The sequence below is a fragment of the Aythya fuligula genome, chromosome Z (genome assembly GCF_009819795.1).
Source record: "Aythya fuligula isolate bAytFul2 chromosome Z, bAytFul2.pri, whole genome shotgun sequence".
NCBI lineage: Eukaryota > Metazoa > Chordata > Aves > Anseriformes > Anatidae > Aythya > Aythya fuligula.
In genome coordinates, this window is record NC_045593.1 from 77,885,640 (window position 1) to 77,906,082 (window position 20,443).

General features: G+C 41.3%; 1 protein-coding gene across 1 annotated transcript; it reads left to right on the forward strand.

Moving 5' to 3' along the window:
- Positions 1 to 1,073: 1,073 nt before the first annotated feature.
- On the forward strand, positions 1,074 to 16,087 carry ATP6AP1L (ATPase H+ transporting accessory protein 1 like). Its single transcript, XM_032206342.1, has 7 exons — positions 1,074 to 1,153; positions 7,391 to 7,431; positions 8,209 to 8,270; positions 9,740 to 9,981; positions 12,938 to 12,988; positions 14,029 to 14,272; positions 15,785 to 16,087. Exons 1-7 carry the CDS (start codon positions 1,074 to 1,076, stop codon positions 16,085 to 16,087), a joined length of 1,023 nt encoding a protein of 340 aa, XP_032062233.1.
- Positions 16,088 to 20,443: the final 4,356 nt, after the last annotated feature.

Here is a 20,443-nt window from a genome sequence, read left to right on the forward strand (position 1 = left end):
AAAGAGAAATTAAGATGGTAAATCCTTTTGAATAGTTACGGCGCTAAAGCTCCTATCTTAATCTTGTATCTGGAATGCAATAGCCAGGAGCTCGTAATCAGTGAAGTAGGTCTTACTCGGTGATCACGCCGGCTGGTGGAGATAGCACGTAGGCCGTAGGGTTTGAGGTATCATTTTTTGTTCCTTACCCTCTTCTTAGCCAGCACAGGTAAGTCAGAAGTCCATTTTGAAGAGGCTGACTAGAGCAGAGGGTCTAGGACAGAGGTACCCACACCTCCAACCCACGTATCCTTGCCAAGGTGACCTGAACCAGCGCCCAGAACCAACCTGCCGTGCTCCTACTGCTGCCTGCGGACCCTGGCACCTAACCTGGCAATCCCAAAATTGAGGCGCTGAAATTCTGTGGACACTGAACAACTGTGGTCCTGCTTCACGTTATCTGTAAGCGTAAAAACAACTGAGCCAGAAATCTGAACATGCACAAACCGAGTCATAGCTAAGGAAAGGAAATCGGTTCTGAGATTTTAACTGCTGAGCTGTCTATGTCTGCTTTTGTATCTGTGAAATGGGGGTACTATGCTATAATAAAGGTATTACAGGACTTCTTTAATATACATGTAATCCTTTTTCAGCTTATCATGCAGGCTGGGAAATTTCAGAGCTGTTTGGAAACACAGCCTTCACCTTTCTTTAGGGCTAGGTTTGATTAACAGGTAACAAACGCTCTCCGGTCCAGCCTCAGTGTAATTTCAGAGTTTGGAGAGACCACCTGTTTTTGCTTTCCTGGAGCAGACACGCCACATCCTGATACAATTTCCCCCCAGACTACCAACCCTCCATGCACAGGGATGTGGAACGTGCCCGCGGTTGGCGCCGGCAGCCGGCGTGAATAAATCCGAGCACACCAAGACTTTCTCCCGTGGGTACCAGTGCGGCGATGGAGTGGCAGATGCTGCCTGCCATTGGTTGCATCTGCAGTCCATCACTCAGCCAGGGCGTGCGGGGCTGCCTTGCTCCCCCCTGAGCACAGAGGAGCAGATGTGCTTGGTGTGGAGGCACCGGCTCTCATCCCCATGGAAAGAAACGCGGCGGTCAGCTTCTTGCTGCTCCTCCTATGTGGCGGGCTCTCGGTGTCTGTGGTGGCGGATGGCAGGTGAGTGCTGGTCGATTAGCTGTGCTGGTGAAGTTGAGTGCGTGTGTTAAGCACTGTCATTTATTTGCGTTGTGTGGGAGCAGATTTGTCTGCAGTTCAGACTGTTTGGAAGGGCATGGTTTTAATTTTCCTTCCAGGTTTGAAAACACATGGGACTAATACAGAATTTATTCTGGAGCCTATGCTGCATAAAAATGTGACTCTAAAACAATTTTATATACAACAGTAAAAATGGTTTAAAAACTGATGTTTTCTGAGCATCTGTGTTACATTACATTTTAATGATTCTCTCACTCTGACTTTCCCTGGTCTACATAAAAACAGAGTTATAAATAAAGTAACAGCAAAGGTGTGAAAAGTACTCCAAGAAACATAGGTGCTAAAATATTCTACTTGTGTAGAATGGGTATTCAAAATGTGAATTCAAAATTGCAAAAAAATATAATCTTAAAATTATGAAATTACTAGAGATTTGCATTCATCATTGTTTTTTAATGACATTTCTTTCTTTAGTGAAATATAAATAGGAAGCCTGAATCAGAGCAAGAGCAAGAGGATTTTCTAAAGGCAAGCACTGTAAAAGTGAAAATAGTCTAAACTGTATTAGTAGAATGATGCTCCAAAGTCACTAATAACACAAGGATCAAATATGCTGATGAAGATCACAGCTGGCAATAAAATCTGTGCATTTAAGGCAAGAAGGACATGTGGTGATTTGCTTAAGCTTGTATTATGAGAGATGGTAGTCAGTGACCAATAAGTGCTGCAATATGTTTTCATTTAAATAGATTACTTGGCACTCTCCTCTGCCAGTTTGCAGATTTGTTAGCGCCTTATAATAACTGCACTTTTCTGCAATCAGATGAAGATTTGAGTGAAACAAAGCAATGAAACATTACATGAACTTTATTCTAATAAAAAGTAAGAAATGCAGTTGTGGTCCTCATGCCATTGAATTGAATGGGAATTTAGCCTTTGCATTCAGTGGAGGTGAGATCATACCTGTAAACTGCTAGAATTTCTGTGAGCTCAATTTCGTTATTTATATTAAAAACAAATGAGTGTCTTGTCAGTTCTGATTCTGTTCAGACATAGATCAAACCACAATACACAGTACATTATAAAATAGTTATGCCAATCTGTCTGACTGCATCCCATCAGAGATGAGGATACCAAAATTAGAATACTTAAATGCTATAAAGAGACACGAGCCTTGTAGATGTTTATTAATGATATAACTTTAAAAGACACATTTTAAATTCAATAACATTTTTTGTTAAGAACGTTTCTTAGAAGGAACTAGATTTTTTCCTGAATCTGATCTCTCAGACTTGCATTTCTAGTTTAATAACTTCAGAGAAATTACTTATGACCAATGTCCCTACAATGTTCCATTGTTCTCCAACTAAATACTTCATAAATTATTGAAACTAGCTCAGCAGTCAGTGAGGTGGTCTGCAGCTGGACAGTATTAATATTGGACAGTATTAATATTGGACAGTGATATTTCTGGAGTAAATACTATGGTAGAGTAGGTTTTACCATCTGATGCACTTTGTGGGAGCAGCAATATGAAGAGTAAAAGGCGGCTATGAATCTCGCTTCCCTCAAATTATTTAACTGATGGCATGAAAACTACCTATATGGCTTGCACACTTGGTTACAGTTGAGTGCCAGCTTTATTCATTTGGCTCTCTTCAGTGGCCAAAAGACTACTCTTCAAGGGCTGGAGTCTATATGAACTTTTTCAGATAAACAAATTAGACTTTGTTATCTTATGTAGATGGATAATGTTATCTGATAAGAGGGAATTTACACTTCTTTATACTTATAATCTTGTTTAATTGGGTTTTACATAGTGATTAGTCATTCCAGTGCTTTGTATTAGGGCTAAGCCAATTTCATATGGGTTCCTGACATACTTGGAATGGTAAATTCAACATACAGCATGCATGTCTGAATGGATCTGGAATAGTTACCTATGAACTGGTAAAGAAATATTTCAGTCATCAAAGCATACACTATGCATGTGGTTGAAGTTGAAGTTGCTATAGCATAGAGTGGCCAAAAAATATTGCACATTTAAAAGTCTAGCCTATATTTGGGTTTGCTAAAAATGATTTTCTCTTATTGATTTGCAGCCACTCTTTGCTGATAGTTTTGCAGGCAGTGGAGAAGAAAGCTCTAGCTAGGGCTAGCTAGTGCTAGTGTCCTGTCTCCCATTAACGTAGTTAACATTTCTATGTATACCAGGGAATACATATTTTTGTTGCATCATTCTTTTCCTTTTTATTTATTTATTTATTATTATTATTTTTTTTTATTTTTCAATGCTTTTATCCTATGCAGCATGCTTCATCAGAGGGCAAAAGTGCCTAGCTACCAGAGGTCACCTGTCAGTTCTCCAGCTCGCCTTTGGTTGGAAAGGCTGCTTATTTGACAGCAGGGTGGTTATTGAAGGCCACCCATTCTGTCACAGATGACACGCTTCTGTGACACCTCAGGGATGTAAGTGTCAAAGGCAGTTGATAGACCTGATAAAATCAACATCAGCGTGTGGCTGTTCAGAGACAAGGAGGTAATTCTTCCCTTGTGCCACTGATACACTGCCTGTGCCATAGTGGTTGGGCTGTACCAGGGCAAACAAACTCTGCAAGCATTGACTTGATGGCTAAGTCCTTTCTCTGAGGGGGTTTCATGTGGTAAGGAGACAGCTGGCATTGCTGATAAATGGGGTAATAAACAGGAGTACTTCTGCCTAAACTAGTGCCTCCTAGGTGGAGGTTCTTCACTTGTATGCTTCTGCAGGCCTCCCAGATGTGTGCCATGTGGCTGACAGTATTTGTCATACCGTGGTACTTAGCAGTGGTTCCTGGGTCACTGTCTCCACTGCATTCCTCATAAAAGCATGAATATTTCATTAGCTGTGCACATTCATCTATATTTGAGCAGCTTCATGCTGAGATAAGAAAACGTGGCATTTGTTGAGGAGCATCATGGCTGTGCATTGCTGTGGTGTACCGCATGTGAAGTAAAGGAGTCAAGCTGTATTGTCACAGGCTCCTCACCTGAGCCTCATGGTCTGTGTGGAGTGTTTGTAACTATTCTGTTCAGAGTATAACCCCACAAAGGTTTTTGCAATTATTATACCTCATATATTCATTGCATGCTCTCCTGAAGGCTTGAAGTTGCTTATCAATTAGTATTCCTCAAGGAGAACCTATTCAGCACAACCACGGTGTTAGCATCATCCCAGATGGGTGCTAAGTAATGTTTATTTTTTTAATCGACAATCAAAAACCAAAAACAACCCTTCCTCTTTCCAGAGTGGCAGAAGAACCTTTCAAGTCAAATAACAAAGTGAACTGGATTATGCAATTTCACCTGTCTCCTCTCATCGTAGTCTGCATGCCTCAGCATGGCAATTTCCAAAACGAAATAATGGGCCTTGAGCTTTTAACTAAGCATGTGCAGGAAAGATAACTGTATAACTAAGGATAATTAAATATATATAGATGTAACTAAATATAACTTAAGTTTTTATAACAAAATAATTCACATTAAGTCCTTTTTGTTGTGCCTCATTTTTATAGTTATTGTCAAGAAAAAATGCCCAGATGAGCTGCTGCCTTCTCTGTCCTGAAGGCACAATCTGTCATGACAGACTAGAAAAGAAAACTTTGATGGGTTCAAATAGCAAAGACCATGTTCTTAATCACTAAGGAACTTAAGAGAGAGCTTTGCCTGGGCAAGAGAACAAAATCTGGTCTGTTGCAGTCATCTCTTATGACAGCCAGTTCTCCATGGCAGAAGTCTGCTGCGTGTTCTGATGGCGGCATTCTGGTGGAGCTTGGGCTATAGCGAGCCTTAGGTAAGAAAAGGTGAGAAATGCCAGGTCTTTATGCATCTCAGTGGGATCCTGCTGCAGTTACAGTTTCCAAGTTTGCTCTGGGATTATACTCTTCATTGCTCTGCTTGGGTGGGCACAGCACAAGGCCTCTGCTCCTGCTCGTTCCTTGTGAAGCAGTGGGTTAAAAAAAAAGGGGCTCATGGCTAGGTCATGGGCAGGCAGATAAGGGAACTGTAGTGGATCCAACCAGCCCTTTTTAAGGTACCTGTCAAAATGGGAGTCATTCCCATGTATCTTTGAGGGCTGTGGGACCTGTGAGCTGCCGCAAGGCCTCAGCTCAGTGCCAAGCCCTGGCTCCAAGACGGTGGTGAGGAGACTGTGGCACTTGGAAGTGCACAGCCTCCCTGAAGTCCCTGGGCTTTAAACACTCTTGGCTGAGGGAGGAGTTGGGCTCACTGTGTGTAATTAAAACTGCCAGGTTGATTTTAAACAGTGTCGTCTATATTGAACTTCCTTTTGAACGTGAGATCTTGTCAAGGTTCTTTCAGCTCAGATTAAAGTCACTGGTGTGGGGGCTGTGGAGCTTAGCTGTCTTTTCGTACTCTGTCACGTTTTCTCTGGAGACTGTCTTCTGTTTTATTGCCTTGGTTGCTGAAGAGGCTGAGCAGCCTGCCTGGTGCTCTGGAGCCACGCTGCTCATCAGACCTGGTGTTTGGTGACAAAGTGACAAACTGGGACATGGACTCCACTCATTTTTGTCTCTTTTGCCTTGTGGGTTTGAAGAGCTTGCAGGGGACAACGGCAGATCTATTATTGGCAGCACAGAATATGCCTGTGAAAAGATGTTCTCCCTGGAGAGGTGCTGCTCAGAAGAAAGAGGCTCCTGCCCTTCTGAACCATGAGCACAAACAAGATACTGTGTGAGAAATCTGGGCTTTGCTGAAATTGGTAAAATTCCCATGGGTTTCAGGCAAGTCAGGTTCAGTGGGATCTAATTCCCTTACTGCCAGAGCTGCTTGGGCATGACAGCAAGCAGGGCAGGCTTTGAGGCTGCTCTATGTTTCTCTTCTGGTGGCGATATGATGCTCTCACACCTGCCTGCCATTAGGGATGCTGTGGTGGCAGTTAGGTTGGTATCTCTCCCGCTTGAAGCCCTCCCATATTCTGGTCTTTGCATGCGTCATTTCAAGTATTTTACTTCTGTAGTGGGTTTGAAAGCTGGTAAGAAAGCAAGAAAAGAACAGAGAAGCACATTCCCATGTGAAGTGGCTGTGAGGAAAGTCCTCTCCTCTTGCCTCTCTGCCATCCCTCGTGGCCTGGAGGCACTGCATGCAGGGGGAGGCCAGCGCATGCAAAGCTCCTTCAGGGATATACTGGGCTGTGAGTGTGGGAGGGCTGCTGGCCAGTGTGCCCACCTGCTGGGGGTGCTGGTGGTGGGTGTGAGAGTGGACATGCTGCATGAGATAGGCAGATCAATCCACAGTAAAGAGCTGCAGGTCCTCAGGAAGCTGCTGTGGTGTGGAGGGGGCAGGAGGGGTTGTCAAGGTGTTACCTGTGACTCAAAAAGTGGAGCCTGGTCCTAATGGAGAGCCCCCCTTGGTGATGTGAGTAAATTTGCTGGACTTGATTCTCCAGTTCAGGAAAGCAGATCTTACTTACATCAGCTTAAGATGTCTTTCTGAACTATATCAAAGAAAGAAAATCAAAGGCTGTAAATTTTGTGAGCCTGATAATTGTCACCTGATACGTGCCTCACTTGCTCCCTGCCTTGCATGTTGACTTCCATGGGATTTGAGATTGTTTGGAGCCCTTCAGGAGCCGTCTTTAGATGTCCATATGTCCAGGCTCAAGGCGTGCTAGCCTGATACATTTTTTCTGTCCTGGAGCAGTTGGATGTGCTGCTCTTGATCCTCAGCAGGGCCTGGGGTGCGTGCAGTGTTATCCTGGTGCACCCTGCTTTTGGGCTGGAAGTGTTTCAGTTCCTCTCATCCAAAGCATCTGGAAGGCTGCTCTCCATCTACCAGACAGTGCAGGTAGGTAGGTGCTGCTGCCTGTGGTCTCTGGGAGCAGGCACAGCCCTCTGGTGGTTGTGGAAGTGTACAAGAGGAATCATGAAGCCTTTGGTTGATACAGTAAGGACATGGGAATGCCTGAGAGGAAAATCCACATCAGGAACCTCTGAAAATGAGGTATTTTTAGCCTGCGTATACTGTCTTCAGGATTGTCCTGTCCTGTTCCTGTGACATTAACCAGCCAGGGATCTGAGTTACATTTTGAGTGTTTTATTGATTGAACATTGATTGAGCAACAGGAGCTCTTACTAATAATCTTGCTGCAGACTTCAAATCCAGATTCTGTAAAACAAATATTTTTCTCTTCTCTTCCAGTTCACGTGTGTTTTCAGACCAAGATACTCTGCAGAGTACTGGTAAGGCTTTCAGTGGGCTGAATACCTGGATACTGTCTCTGTTACTACAATTTTTTCATTCCCAGCTGTTGCTTCTTTTGGTATTAGTGACTGTTGTCAAATGTTTTGTCAAAGCATATCCATGTTTTACAGATAACCTTTAAGGGATTTGACTGTTTGAAATAATCATGTACTGACTGAGTCTGAGACATAGTGAAAATAGGGAAGGAAGAAGGATTCACTATTTTTTATTTATTTATTTTTATTTTTATTTTTATTTTTATTTTTATTTTTATTTTTATTTTTATTTTTATTTTTATTTTTATTTTTATTTTTATTTTTATTTTTATTTTTATTTTTATTTTTATTTTTATTTTTTTTTGGTAAACAAATGAAAAAAGTTAAATGTTTAAAGGATGGAGCTATAAGAGTGTCTGTGAAGTGATTTCTCACCTGTGAATCTTCACTCTCCTGGCAACCAGGCAGTCCATGAGTTTATTTGTCAGAGGTTTCCATCTCTGTTCGGTTCAGGGAAAGAAATTCTCTGTAAAGATGGTAAGATATTCAATGAAAATAAGAGGAACCTTGTTATATGATAAAGGTAAACTAAACTGGAAGATGGATATTTTGAAGGCAATATTTACATCAAGCCGAATATTTCCTAAAACAAAATCAGTTATTCTGAAAAACATATTTTGTGCATGGCTGCTAACTATTTGCATCAGAACACGCAAAATTATGCTTGTATGAATGATTGAATGTTTTCTTCATAGGCTCATAAAACACTTTCATCTGCAGGTCGACGCTACGATGGTGGTGTGAAGCCAAAATTTATCGTAAATCAAGTAGCAGTTACACAGGTAATTACAGAAAGAACTCTATCTGTAATCTGTAAAGTATATATATATTTGTCATAATATATTGCAATCTTTTAAATTTATATTATTGAATTAATCTGTTATTTACAAGAAATAGGCAACAAAATTCTCTGAATCATTGTGGTACTGATTCATAACATGCATTACGATATATCTTCTGCTTTTCTGAGACATGAGGTAGGACTTCTACTGCCACCTCTTGTGCTGATTGGCACTGGGTTCAGGCACAGGGTCATATTAAAAGAATCAAATCATGCTGCCCATATTTTGTGCAACTCCATTTGGCTGCAGTAGCCAGTATTTTGCTTATATTACTTGTTACTAAAAGAATATCTGAGTCAAAACTGGTGTTTGTTTAAATTGGGTGGGAGTTATTCCTGAGTCCAGCTTGTAGGTTTTGTTAAAAACTGAGGAAGAGGCTTCCCTGTCAAAAACCCTGCAGTTATACAGCCTAATGTAAATACTTGGTTGATAAAATCTCTTTCATTCTTACCTTGCTTTCTGCTTGTTGCTGTGAGTACTTACTCATTTTAATTCCTAAAGCAGTCTTGTGCCATATGTAAGGTCAAGTATCAAAAGGGTCTTTCAGGGCCTGAGCTGGGAGACATGATTTGCTAATCTTAACAACAAAAAAAAACCATCTCTCTTTAAGCTAAGACAAAGCTTTGGGGCTTAACTGTGTCCCTTCTGGAGCCTGATAAGATGGTGTTTATGACTGAAACACAGAACACCTCTCTTGTTCATATATGATTTGAATTTGCTCAATGATATAGCTTGCAAAGCAGCCATGCAGATGTTACATGAATTATTATATTCAGCTAGGACCTATGTACAGCTGGCAAAGAGTTGGTGTCTGGAAATCTTAGTTTCAAATATGAAAATTACTCTTACCTTTTGAAAGCATTTCTGAGTCCTAACTCACAGTCTCAAATTACACTGCCTCACAACCAAATTGTCTTTCTTTGGCTCAAAATGAATAGTATTTTTTCTGATGTCCAGAGAGGACGTGGAACCTGTAGTTCCCAGGATTCAGTCTTATGAACTGCAGCTGGCCTACAGGGCATTCTGCTGTGGTGAGCAGCTTGTGATTCTATCATTGCTTCAACTTCTGATATTGGGCAGCTTTGTGTGTGCTGGGGTGAGACGGGAGCATGCCAAAAATGTCCTTTTCCCCAGTGATTCTGTGCTAGAGCAACTAGAAGAACAAATCTAACTTACATTGGCTCTCTGGGTGGTCATGCTGGAGCTACAGGTCTGCATGGTGCGCTGCCAGTCCCAGGGTAGGAAGGGGTTTGTTAGAGACCTCTCTGCTCCCTCAGTTCAGTACTGCTGCAGCTGAAAACTTGCTCCAAAGGTGCTTTGCAAGTGCTGACCTTACTTATTGTGGTAGGATGGAGAGTAACTACTGAAATGCCCATCTTTTGATACTTTTTTTGTGTGCGGCCCATCAGGTTGTCAGCTACAACTTGAGCAGGAAAGAACAGCTAGAAAGAGCATCCTGGAGGCCGTTCACCCCCAGCCACCACAGCCCTCTCAACGTCACGGTTAACGGCACACCCTGCATTCTCTTCTGGGCCAAGAGGATCATGATTAAGTTTGAAAACCACACGCAGCTGGATTTGACTGAGAAGACGTTTGGTGTCCATGCAACAGTGGATGTTGGAGATTCAAACTGCAGTGAAGACAATGCGATGTAAGATGCTAGTGAAACTAGTACCAGATAACAAGTCTAGTAAATAAATACTGAAGGAACAAGCCTTGTAATATCTGGTGTCGAGCCCTGGTACCTCAAGGGCAAGCTCCTTCCTACAGTGGCCTGACATTGCAGGCAGCATGGCGGCATGGGTTATATACTTTTGGACCCACGTATTTGGAGACAGAATTGGGTAGCCCCGGGTCCCATGATATGATTTGTGAGTTGCTGAATCTGAAAGGTGAATTCACTAGAGTTTTATGTGTGACCTGAAGGGTCTCCAAAAAAACTGGAATCTGCATCCCAGTCTGTCATGCATTACTTCAGCACTAACAGTTCAATGCCTTGCTCCTGCCTAATGTGAGTGAGAATATATGTTAAACCTAACTAGATCCTAAATCCTCCAATCCCATGGCCATACTAGAAAAGCAGGTTCTTTTTTATCTCCTTTGTAGTGTACCCTAAAAATTTTCTTCCTCCATGTACTATACAGTTTGGCTCCACATCTTATACCAGGTTGCTGGTTCCATTCTGGTAGTCTAAAAATTAGGCAGTGAACACCTAACTTGGCATTTGCTGAATTTTCTTCACAGTGTATAGTGCTCTGTTTTGGACTTGTTGCTAAAACAGTGTTGACTTATGTTTTGGTGGTTGCTGAACAATTTTCAGCCTTCTGTCCTTCATTTATGGAACTCTGTCCTAACAAACAAGCTTTCTCTCTTTGTATCCTCTCCTGTCCCACTGAAGTGGAGATGGGCAGTGGGTGAGAGTGGCTCTGTGGGGCTTAGCTGCTGGCTGTGGTCAACCCACCACAATGCTGTTCTTGCAATGTTCTTGCTTGATGCAATGTATTGGAAGATATTTGGGAATTTGTAGAACACACCATACATTAAGAAAAGCTACAGGAAGAATCAGGAAACAGAACTTTACAGGATGCCCTTGGCATGCCTTCTATCCGTGTAAAAAACACGTCTGATGTTTGATCTCAAAATCTGTGAGTCCGGAGTGATTTTATCTGTCACATCTGACCTTATCATTCTTTCTTTCATGTTCTTTTAGTAGTCTCAAAATAGGGACACAGGTGCTAAAGGCAGGCAGGACCTCGGTGCTTTGTTTGAAGCTGAGGTTAGAATTTTTTTGCCTATGTCAAGAGAAATACTGTGACTACTGAGCCTTTCCGCCTCTGTTCTGCAGAGAGAGGAAATTGCTACACCTTCACAATGGTGATGCTTTCTTACATGTTCTATGCTTGATTTATTTGGGATACCTAGAGAAAACATGAGTCTTAGTGACCTCAGCTCTTTGAATGTTGAACAGCACCAGTCCCAGTACTGTCCCCTGAGGAACACTGATCTGCACCTGGACATTGAGCCACTGACTGCAACGCAGTGTGACCATCCAGTCAATTCCTTATCCACCGTGTGGCCCACCTGTCAAATCCATGTTTAGAGACAAGGATATCATTGAGAGAGTGTCAAATGCTATACAGAAGTCCAGGTAGATGACATCAGCTGCTTTTCCCCCATCCCCCATTGCTGTAACCCCATCATAGCAGGCCACCAGGTTTGTCAGGCATCATCTCCCCGTAGCAAAGCCCTGTTGGCTGTCACCAGTCACCTCCTTATTTTCCTTGTGCCTTAGCATGGTTTCCAGGAGGGTCTGCTCCATGATCTTACTGGGCACAGAGGTGACTGGCTGACCTGTAGTTACCCTTGTCTCCTTCTCTCCCTTTTTTAAAAATAGGGGTTATATTTCTCCTTTTCCAGTCGGTGAGAACTTCACTGGACTGCCACAGCTTCTCAAATATGATGGATAGTGGCTTAGCAACTTAGGCAGTGGATTATCTGGCTGAGTGCTCACATGATGAATTGCCCTGTTTTTCTCACCCCAGAAAAGTCTCTTAAACTTCTCTCATCTCCAGCCTTCTTTGTTAAGACAATCCTCTGTTGTGGCTTTAGATTAGCTTCCAAGCTGCTTTATACTGTCTGATCAATGCAGAGTAGCTGGAGCCAGGACATGGCCCCAAATGCATATGCATTTGCCATGTAAATATGGCAAACCAGCCCACAGGATTTCTTTTCATTTATTTATTTGTTTATTTATTTTAAGCACCAAGTTATGGATCAGGCAGCTATGCGTTTTCCTGTGTCTAATCCTCATCTGTGATATTGCTATCCTCAGTCCCTGATTTCCCTTTGTAATAAAACAAGGGATGGTCTAGATTCAGTGTATGGAATGTGCAGAAGACATCTACATGTTGTATGAAATCATATATCTATCTATTTGTTTTGTTTTGTTTATTCTTTAGCATTAGGTTCAAAAAGTCTTTCAGAAGCTGCATGGTTTCACTGTGTTCCATCTACACCGTGCTATGGTGCATTAACTCCTGAGATCGTTAAAGAGTTGTTGGAGAATGCATGTGGAGCTTCATGTCCTAATTTACAGCGAACCTGCTAGTGCCTTTCACTTAAGTAAACTTAAGATGCCCATATTGACTGTACATAAGCTTTGTAGAGCTGCCTCACAGCCAGTGCATTTTTATTTCTCTATTGATGCACAAGTTTGAACTCAAAAAACATATGGATTTGTTATGCTCTAGTACCTAAAAAGAGGAGGATTATGTGTAGCTCTTTTTAATGACATACATTGGTGATACACGATTAAGAGATTGTATTATAGATTAGCCTTGTTGACTTGAGAAGGAGCACAGAGATCAAATAAAACCAATTATCAACCAAGGTTGGAAACAGTGGGATGTATGTCAAAAATTGATCTTTCAGTTCTGTTGTTTCTGGATAGTCTAGGCCTCATTCAAAATTTTTTCTTTTTTTTGGTACTGACTTTAAAGGTATACCGAGTAGAAGGTTTTATGTATGACTCAATCTTTTGTGCTATTTTTTCTCTTAAGACTTCTGAAGTTTTTATCTAGCCTGACATTACTTGCTTTTTGACCCAGGCTTTCTCTGAAGTTTGGAGACATTGGCAATCTAAAGGGACTTGTTATTAGGTAAGTTATGTGCTAAAGCAAAATGTTAGGTAATCACGTGTTAGTATCTATTGTTATGCAGTTGCTTGTGTAATTTTGGGGGGGAGAGTTTATATAAGCAAAAATAACCTGGTAGAACTGTTGATTATATGGTATGTTGATCTAGTGGGAGGTGTTCCTGCCCAAGGAAGCAGGGTAGGAACTAGATTATCTTTCATGGTCCCTGTCAACTCAAACCTTTCTATGATTCTCTGGTATAACCAAGACACTTGCAGGCTGCCATTTGCTTGGCTATTCCATTTTATTAAGGCTTTTCTTCTTCTATGTTGGATTTTCTACTCATGAGAAAAGTTCAGATCATCTCATTTGAGTAGAATCTTCCCATGTCTGAGATTTTTGCTAACTCTTGCTAGTTAGTTAAACTTTTTTGGGGGGGAATTTTGTTGAAAAAGTTGATAGTATGGTCTGCACAGGCATGAAACTATGACCTAATTTAAGTATGCTTCTCAGTGATCGAAGAAAACAGTATTTCCTGATAAATAATTTTGTGTTATTATGTGGTTTATGTATTACCAAGACTGAAGCATAAGCCGAGTGTGTGTTGGATCGTATCACTATAGCCTTCAGTCTTCCACACCTCATCTGCTCATTCCAACTTAGTGTGTTATACTTAAAGTTTAGGCCACACAAGCATTTAGGGGTATGTATTGTAACCGACAGTGCTCTCTGTGATGCCAGTAGTCTGCTCTGGGACTGTGTGAAATTATAATATACAGAGACCAATAAATGTGCTGCAATGTAGGTAACAAAAGTGAAGTTTTCCATACGAACAGTTTAGTATACTTGGCATGAGCAACACATTTCACACGTGAAGCGTTCAGGAGCAAATTCTCACTGACATCAATAAAACTTACTCTGTTTACTCGTGGACTTTGGGTCATGTTGCAAAATGATCACTGAAGTCTTGAGGAAGTGTCTTCTAAGATTGACATGTGAACTTAATGGTGCCAACTCCTAGACTTTTGATCTTACTCATCTTTCTTCCCATACAATATTTTCAGATTCTTACTAACAACCAGCTATTACGAGCTGTCTGTTCAGAACTGGTTCAGCTTACACAGACTGCAGCTTCTTTACAACCACTCCGTACTGGCGACATTTAATGCAACAAGAATATATGCACCGGCGAGTTACTCCTTCCACTGTGAACATGTGAGCAGCTTGCAGAGATATGATGCCCTCCTGATACCCAGCTCTGCAAATGATGTTTCAAAGCTTTGGGAAGTCACTTTTATTGATTTCCAGGTAAGGTGGAATTAAGCCAAATGGATCCCATGGGTAGACTGATGGGAAATTTTGCAATTAAGTGCCTATGAGGTATAGTGACCTCCCATGTACAGTTTATGGGATCTCCATAGAACATCAAATGGAAATTGAATAGAAATGAAAATTTAAATTATTGTGGTTGTACTCCTGTCAAAGGAGCTGTAGGGCTATATAGATTTTCCATAGTTTCTTGCTGGGGTTTCTCTTTCGTGAGGGAAGTGAATTTAACTGTCAACATTAGATGTATCTGAGCTGGGCTCTTAAAACCTGACATCAACAGCAGCATCAGCCACCAAGTATGGGATTCATCTCACTCAACTTTTGAAGACTGGGTATTTTAACCTTTTGCCCTGGTTACAGTCACCTCAGTCTGCCTCTAAAGCCAGTGGATAATTCCTCTGACTCATCTTAAGTCCTTATTTTAGGATGAGATTAATCATGATCTGAAAATGCCTGTATTTTGATATTTAGTAATAACTGAGCCCCAGATGACTGGGCTAGGATGTCTTGCTTTTAGATGCCTAAGTTTTAGGGGATGGTTCCCACCTCAGACTGTCTGATATCCCTGACTGAACTGTGTCCTTCTCTAGCTCACCCTTGTTAGGCATGTTTCATTGCCCAGAGCTGACTATTTCACACCAGACTCTGAGGTCTGTGAAGAAGGATCTTTTGTAACATCCATAGACCCCAATTTATTTATCTCCTTCAGGGACAAGAAAATAAAAAAGCAAAAACTTAGGCTGGAAGAAAATCCTTTTAATAAAGGAAAAGCCAAATAAGTATGTAAGTAAATAAATGCAGAGATGTGGGACCTGTGTTGGTAAATAGCTGAAAAAGGTGACTGGGTGAGAAAGTTGACCCCCTTTTTCTCCCCAGGTGATAAATGCTTGTGGACCCATTTTAGCAAAGGAGACAATCTTTGAGTGTGAACTGGTGAACTTCATGTTAGGACTGAAGCCCCAAATAAAACTTAGTGGTATTGTCTGTAGTTAAATGCAACTTCATGTAATTTTGTTGTTTCACTGCCATGTGCCACACACTCGAATCCGATGATAAAAATCTAATATTAGGGTAGGCAATTGAGCATACCTTGTTTGGTGCATTGAAGTTGGTGCAGTTTGAAACAGAGAGCTTGGAGATTCTTCACAAATGATGCTGGAAATGCACAGTAAACTAGAAAGGTACGGTACCATGCTTACAATTAAATGTGACTGGGCTATCAAGAGAGATCATAGAAGGTTTTGTTTAAAATAAAAACTGCAAATCCTTTGGGCAGCAGAGTGAGGGGGATTAGAATAACTGGCGTTTTCTGGAAGACTGACCTGGATAAACTCTGAGCATTAACTCCAGCTAGCACAGCTCGATACAATTTTGTAACATGATGATATTAAATTAAAAGTTCTTACTGGCACCAGAGCAAATTCATAAAATTGTTTGTAAGCAGCACAACAAATACTTTGTTTAACATGAGCTCTTCTGTTCCCTTTGTAGATTCAAGGCTTTAACATTCAAGAAGGACATTTTGCCTATGCAAAAGATTGTGCATCTTTTTTCTCTCCAGCAATACTTATGGGATTGGTTATGTCACTGATTCTGCTGCTGGTTCTTGCCTATGCTCTTCATATGTTGATCCACCTCAAGTCTCTTGACAGGCACTATGAATGCAAAGCTTCTCCTGCCTATTTTGCACAAATGAAAGACAATGACATGGGGGATGAGAAAGAGCCACTGAGAAGCAGTGGAAATGAATCCTATGAACTTAGAAACCAACAGTTCTCTAAAATCTATATTTAGCAGTATGCATCTGTCTCAGTGAAACAATTAAAGTTTTTTTTTTTTTTTTTTTTTTGTGTTCTATGTAGTTTTTGCAAATTTTTCACCAACTGATGAAAGGAAAATAAGTAGCAGATTGTCTATCCAGTATATTTCTATTTTTTATTGTTAGCCATCTCCTTTGAAAGCAAGACAAGAGGAAAAAGCTTCCAATATGAGTAAGAGGTTTCATGTGATAGGAGTTTATTCCTGTAGTACAGAAACAAAACGCATACCTTTGCAGGCAGCTCACCAAGTCCTGAAGAGAAGAATCAGTAATGGATCTTTTGAAGTTAAATAAAATTACAAATAATTAATTAAAATTATCTTGTCTCATTCTTACAGATGGTGAGATTTTTCTTGGTTTTGTAATTGCTTCATCCACTCTGCTTTGTGTCCTGACAAAATGGCATCATTCATTTATTTTTCAGCATATGATTTCCTTTAATTTCATTTAGATATTTCAAATTACATCCTTTGTAACAACTCTTTGTCCTCCCGAACTCCTCCTTTTTCGAAGTCTTCAGAGCCACATAGGCTATTACCCACTACACTAATGAAACAGCAATGCCTGTGGTACAGAAGCATTGTGATACTTTTCTGTAAGCTGGAGACTTACCCTAAGGATCTGGTGGGAGAAGAGTAGACATCTGGTCAAAGGCTTACCCTTAACTTCCCTGCTCAATGCTATGCCAAAAGACGGATTATGAGCATTATGTCCTGTAATTCTAGGTTAATTTCTTTTCTATCAAATCCCTGTGGTATTTCTTGAAAATTTTATATGAATGGAGATACCTAGTGCTAAGCATGTTGGGGGGTGGAAGCTCCCCACGAGTGGAAAGGATACTGTGACATCATTTTGATGATTCCCCCTGAGCACTGAAGATACTGTCTTACTGTGAATCCTTTCTTCTGTTAGAGTCAGAGTCTAGGAACTCCAAATTAGCCCATCATTTAGCCCTGACTCCTAGCAAGGAAGAACCTAGCAATGTACTAACAGTAGTGCTTTCAGGGCACAAGTGGTACAAAATCCATCATGTTAGAAAACCTTTCGCCAAACCAGATTTAGCAAGCCTTTTCCCATTTTAAATAATAGAGCTAATTAGTTGTTTGTGGTCTTTGTAAACTATACTGCAATGCTCATTAAACACCTTGAGATATGTCCAGAGGCCTCCTATTTACTAGCACAGATGACATGCAGACTAGACGTGGAGTCTGAAGCAGTTTGTTGATTTAGGAAGGCACTTCAGAGGAAAAAAAAAATCATCTTTGAACTGTAACCAGATGTAGGAGACAAGCTTCTGGGGACTTGGCAGGGCTGCCTGTGGCCAGTTACTGCCAAACATGATGTGTTTCATAAAGGCAACAAGCAAAAACATGAATGTCTGGGAAGCTGAATGAGAATAAGATCTGGAGACGCAAATAAAGGAACACGGCATTCCTCATGGGGTGCTGAAACGCTCCTCGGCTTGGTCCCCCTTCCTCACACACACGGTGATGACAGATGTAGGTTGCTGGCAATGTTAACATGAGTTCAGGATGCCATTCCTAATTGGTGATGTTCCTCAGAGTGTGAAGAGCAGTGCTGTTGTGCCTGGGGTTTGCTTGCCTGTCAGGCAATAAAGAAATGACACTAATCAGTGGTAACCTGACTCCCAAAATTACCGTCATGTGCTGATGGGCAATACCCATCCTGCAGAGCTGCACATAGCTTTGAGCATGGCAGCACTCTGAGGCACAAGTGTGCTTGCTCACCCTGCAGCGCTCACTTAACCTTCTGGTAAGCATCTGGTAATGCTGCAGGAATAATTCTTATCTACTCCGAGAAGATGATTACTGACCATCTTCTTGCCTATTTTAAATAGGCAAGATTGGTACTGTTGCTGTAAGAGTTTTTTATGACCATGATAAACCAGGAACAAAGGAGCTTCCCTCTGATCATGTCCTCATCTCCTAAACCTCCTTCCCTAGCTATTGTCCTACTCACGTGGTGTTCCTCTTGCCTTACTCTGGTTTTGAGGTTGAGACATTTTTTGTCAGTTTTATGCCGTGGAGTCACAGTGCTGCAAATCTCCAGCACATGCCAGTATAGATTTTTGGTGCAGAATTAAACGGGAAACCCCTTTTAATGTGTGTGTGTATGTCCTTTCAGCTGTAATGCAACTGAACAAGAGAGATGAATTTATACGTGCTACTTGCAAAGCAAACTTCAAGAAGAAAAGAGAATACAGAGGAAAAAAACAAAAGCAGGCAAAAAAAAAAAAATCTCTAATTTTCTCATCTTTTCCAAAGCCATGTCACAATTGGTATCATACCCAAAATGTCTGGGGTGGTGGAGCACAGTTAGTAATCATCTTCTCTCCTTTGGGCCTTTTTATGCTGCAGGCTGACTTGGCAGTGAAAGATGACTGTTCTCTGCCAGGTATGCTCAGTATCATCAGATTTCCACTGGGTGCCAGTACCAGTCAGAAAGGATAACAAATACACCATTTGAGATAGACAGGAAATGTCTATTCAGTTCAGTCATAGCACTGGAATTACAAAATGTATACTTGTAAAGAGTTAATTTTGTTTTAGTGGAAAAACAGCACTAGAAGAAAAAAAAATAAAATCACTGGCATAAAAGCAAGCACCCATGTTTGAAAAAGACAAAATGTGCATTTTTGCATTCCTGGTAAGCTGTTTTCCATGAGCCAGATAAACAATCCTTATCAAATGCAGATTTTGGAACAACAGAGGCATTTTATTGCTCTGTTTCAGAAATAGAAAATTCAAGCTAAAATTAACTGTCTGCTACAAGCGCTGTTTGCACTAACAGGCTCATTAACAAAAGATAACCTTTTTTACACGGTCCACACTCTGCATAATTTGGCTGCCGTGTCAGAACACAGCTGTCTTTTCAAGCGATATACCCTCATTCAAACAAAATCCTTATGCATCTTTTCAAAGCTGATTCTCTGTTTCAGACTGAGGGCCCCATCCACACTCACTCAAAGTCAGAAGGAAGAGCCTCATCACCTTTGGCTGAAGCATCCCTTTCACTGAAGGACGAATTTCATGGACTCTGCCGCTCTCGCTGTGGGATGGCAACACTGAATTGAAGAAATAAATGCATTTGTTTATCATATGTTTCAGCTGCCGTAGTTTAAATTTTATAGTATTTTATGGTGTTGTATAGTATATCCCCCACACCCAATGTTAGGCAACTTCACACCTGCAGAAAACCAAGATTGTCATCAGTACATTAAGTACTGTTTGACCTGCAGTGGATGGATCACTGGCATAGGATTTGTGCACCAGGAGTAAACAAAGCCAAGGTTGCTGTGAAGATGAAGATAAAACGAGGGCCCACTAGATGGTAACACTGAATTCCAGCAACACAGGAGAAATAGCCTTCTTTTTTTCCTTTAAGTATTTTAAATGGTGGCATTTCCTTCCTCTGCTTTAAATGTTAATTCTTACTGTAGCAACAGAGTGAGGCTTTTTGCTTCTTTTGCTTCTGGTATCAGTTAGGGGCTTGTGGGTTTCAGTCATTACCTTTACACAGCAGTGAAGAATTTCCCCATTACGTTGATGTGAGAGTGAAGAAGGCAACAAATGCAAAAAGAAGCGTGAGCAGGTCTGTTGGCACGCCTACCTTTGGTCACAGGAAATGTGTCCTTGCACAAGTAGTAATAAAAAATGCAGTACTGGAAGAGCATTGCTACCAAAATGAGAAGAAATCACAAGTTGTTATTCATTTGGTGGTGGACAGAATGGACAAATCCTCTTCTACAGACAGATGCCATGAGTTGTGCATCATGCTTTGCTGCCCAGCATCTCAGATTTGACAGTGTTTTTGGAAATGACCTTCAGGGTGAAAGTCTTAACTTTTTATTTGCTCTGAATACAATTCTTTTCCTTTAAAAAGAAAACCACATCACCTTGGGGTTTCAGCATTTCCATTCAGATCTTTTGAGAGAGCTTTTCCTAGGGTATGGCAGTCAGCACGTGGTCACACTGGGGATGCTGTTGCCAGGACATCTCCAGTCCTTCAGCTGGGCGGCACAGCTTCTGAGTAGAACTTCACCTCCTGCCTTTAAAATGCTTTAAAATGAGCATGGCAAGTGGGTAAGAAAGGATGTTTCTGCCTGGTGGTTCTGGTCATTCTGGTGTGAGGATGGGACGTGGTCAGCCCCAGATACCCTGAAACTCTGTACTCTCCCAGCACCCTGCCCTGGGACCCAGAGCCTGCCCATCCCCTCTGGTTGGCATTGCCATTTGTCCCTCCTCTTCCACCTCTCCCCGTAGTATGGTGGTTTTTGAGACAGCTTTTTTTGCCCCTGTGCCTGGTATTTC

What these genes read in the sequence shown, in the direction of transcription:
- ATP6AP1L (XM_032206342.1), top strand. Translation starts at nt 1,074, where the DNA reads ATGGAAAGAAACGCGGCGGTCAGCTTCTTGCTGCTCCTCCTATGTGGC. An exon ending in ATCAAGTAGCAGTTACACAG is followed by an intron (nt 8,271 to 9,739) that starts GTAATTACAGAA and finishes GCGGCCCATCAG; the next exon opens with GTTGTCAGCTACAACTTGAG. An exon ending in TCACTTTTATTGATTTCCAG is followed by an intron (nt 14,273 to 15,784) that starts GTAAGGTGGAAT and finishes TTCCCTTTGTAG; the next exon opens with ATTCAAGGCTTTAACATTCA.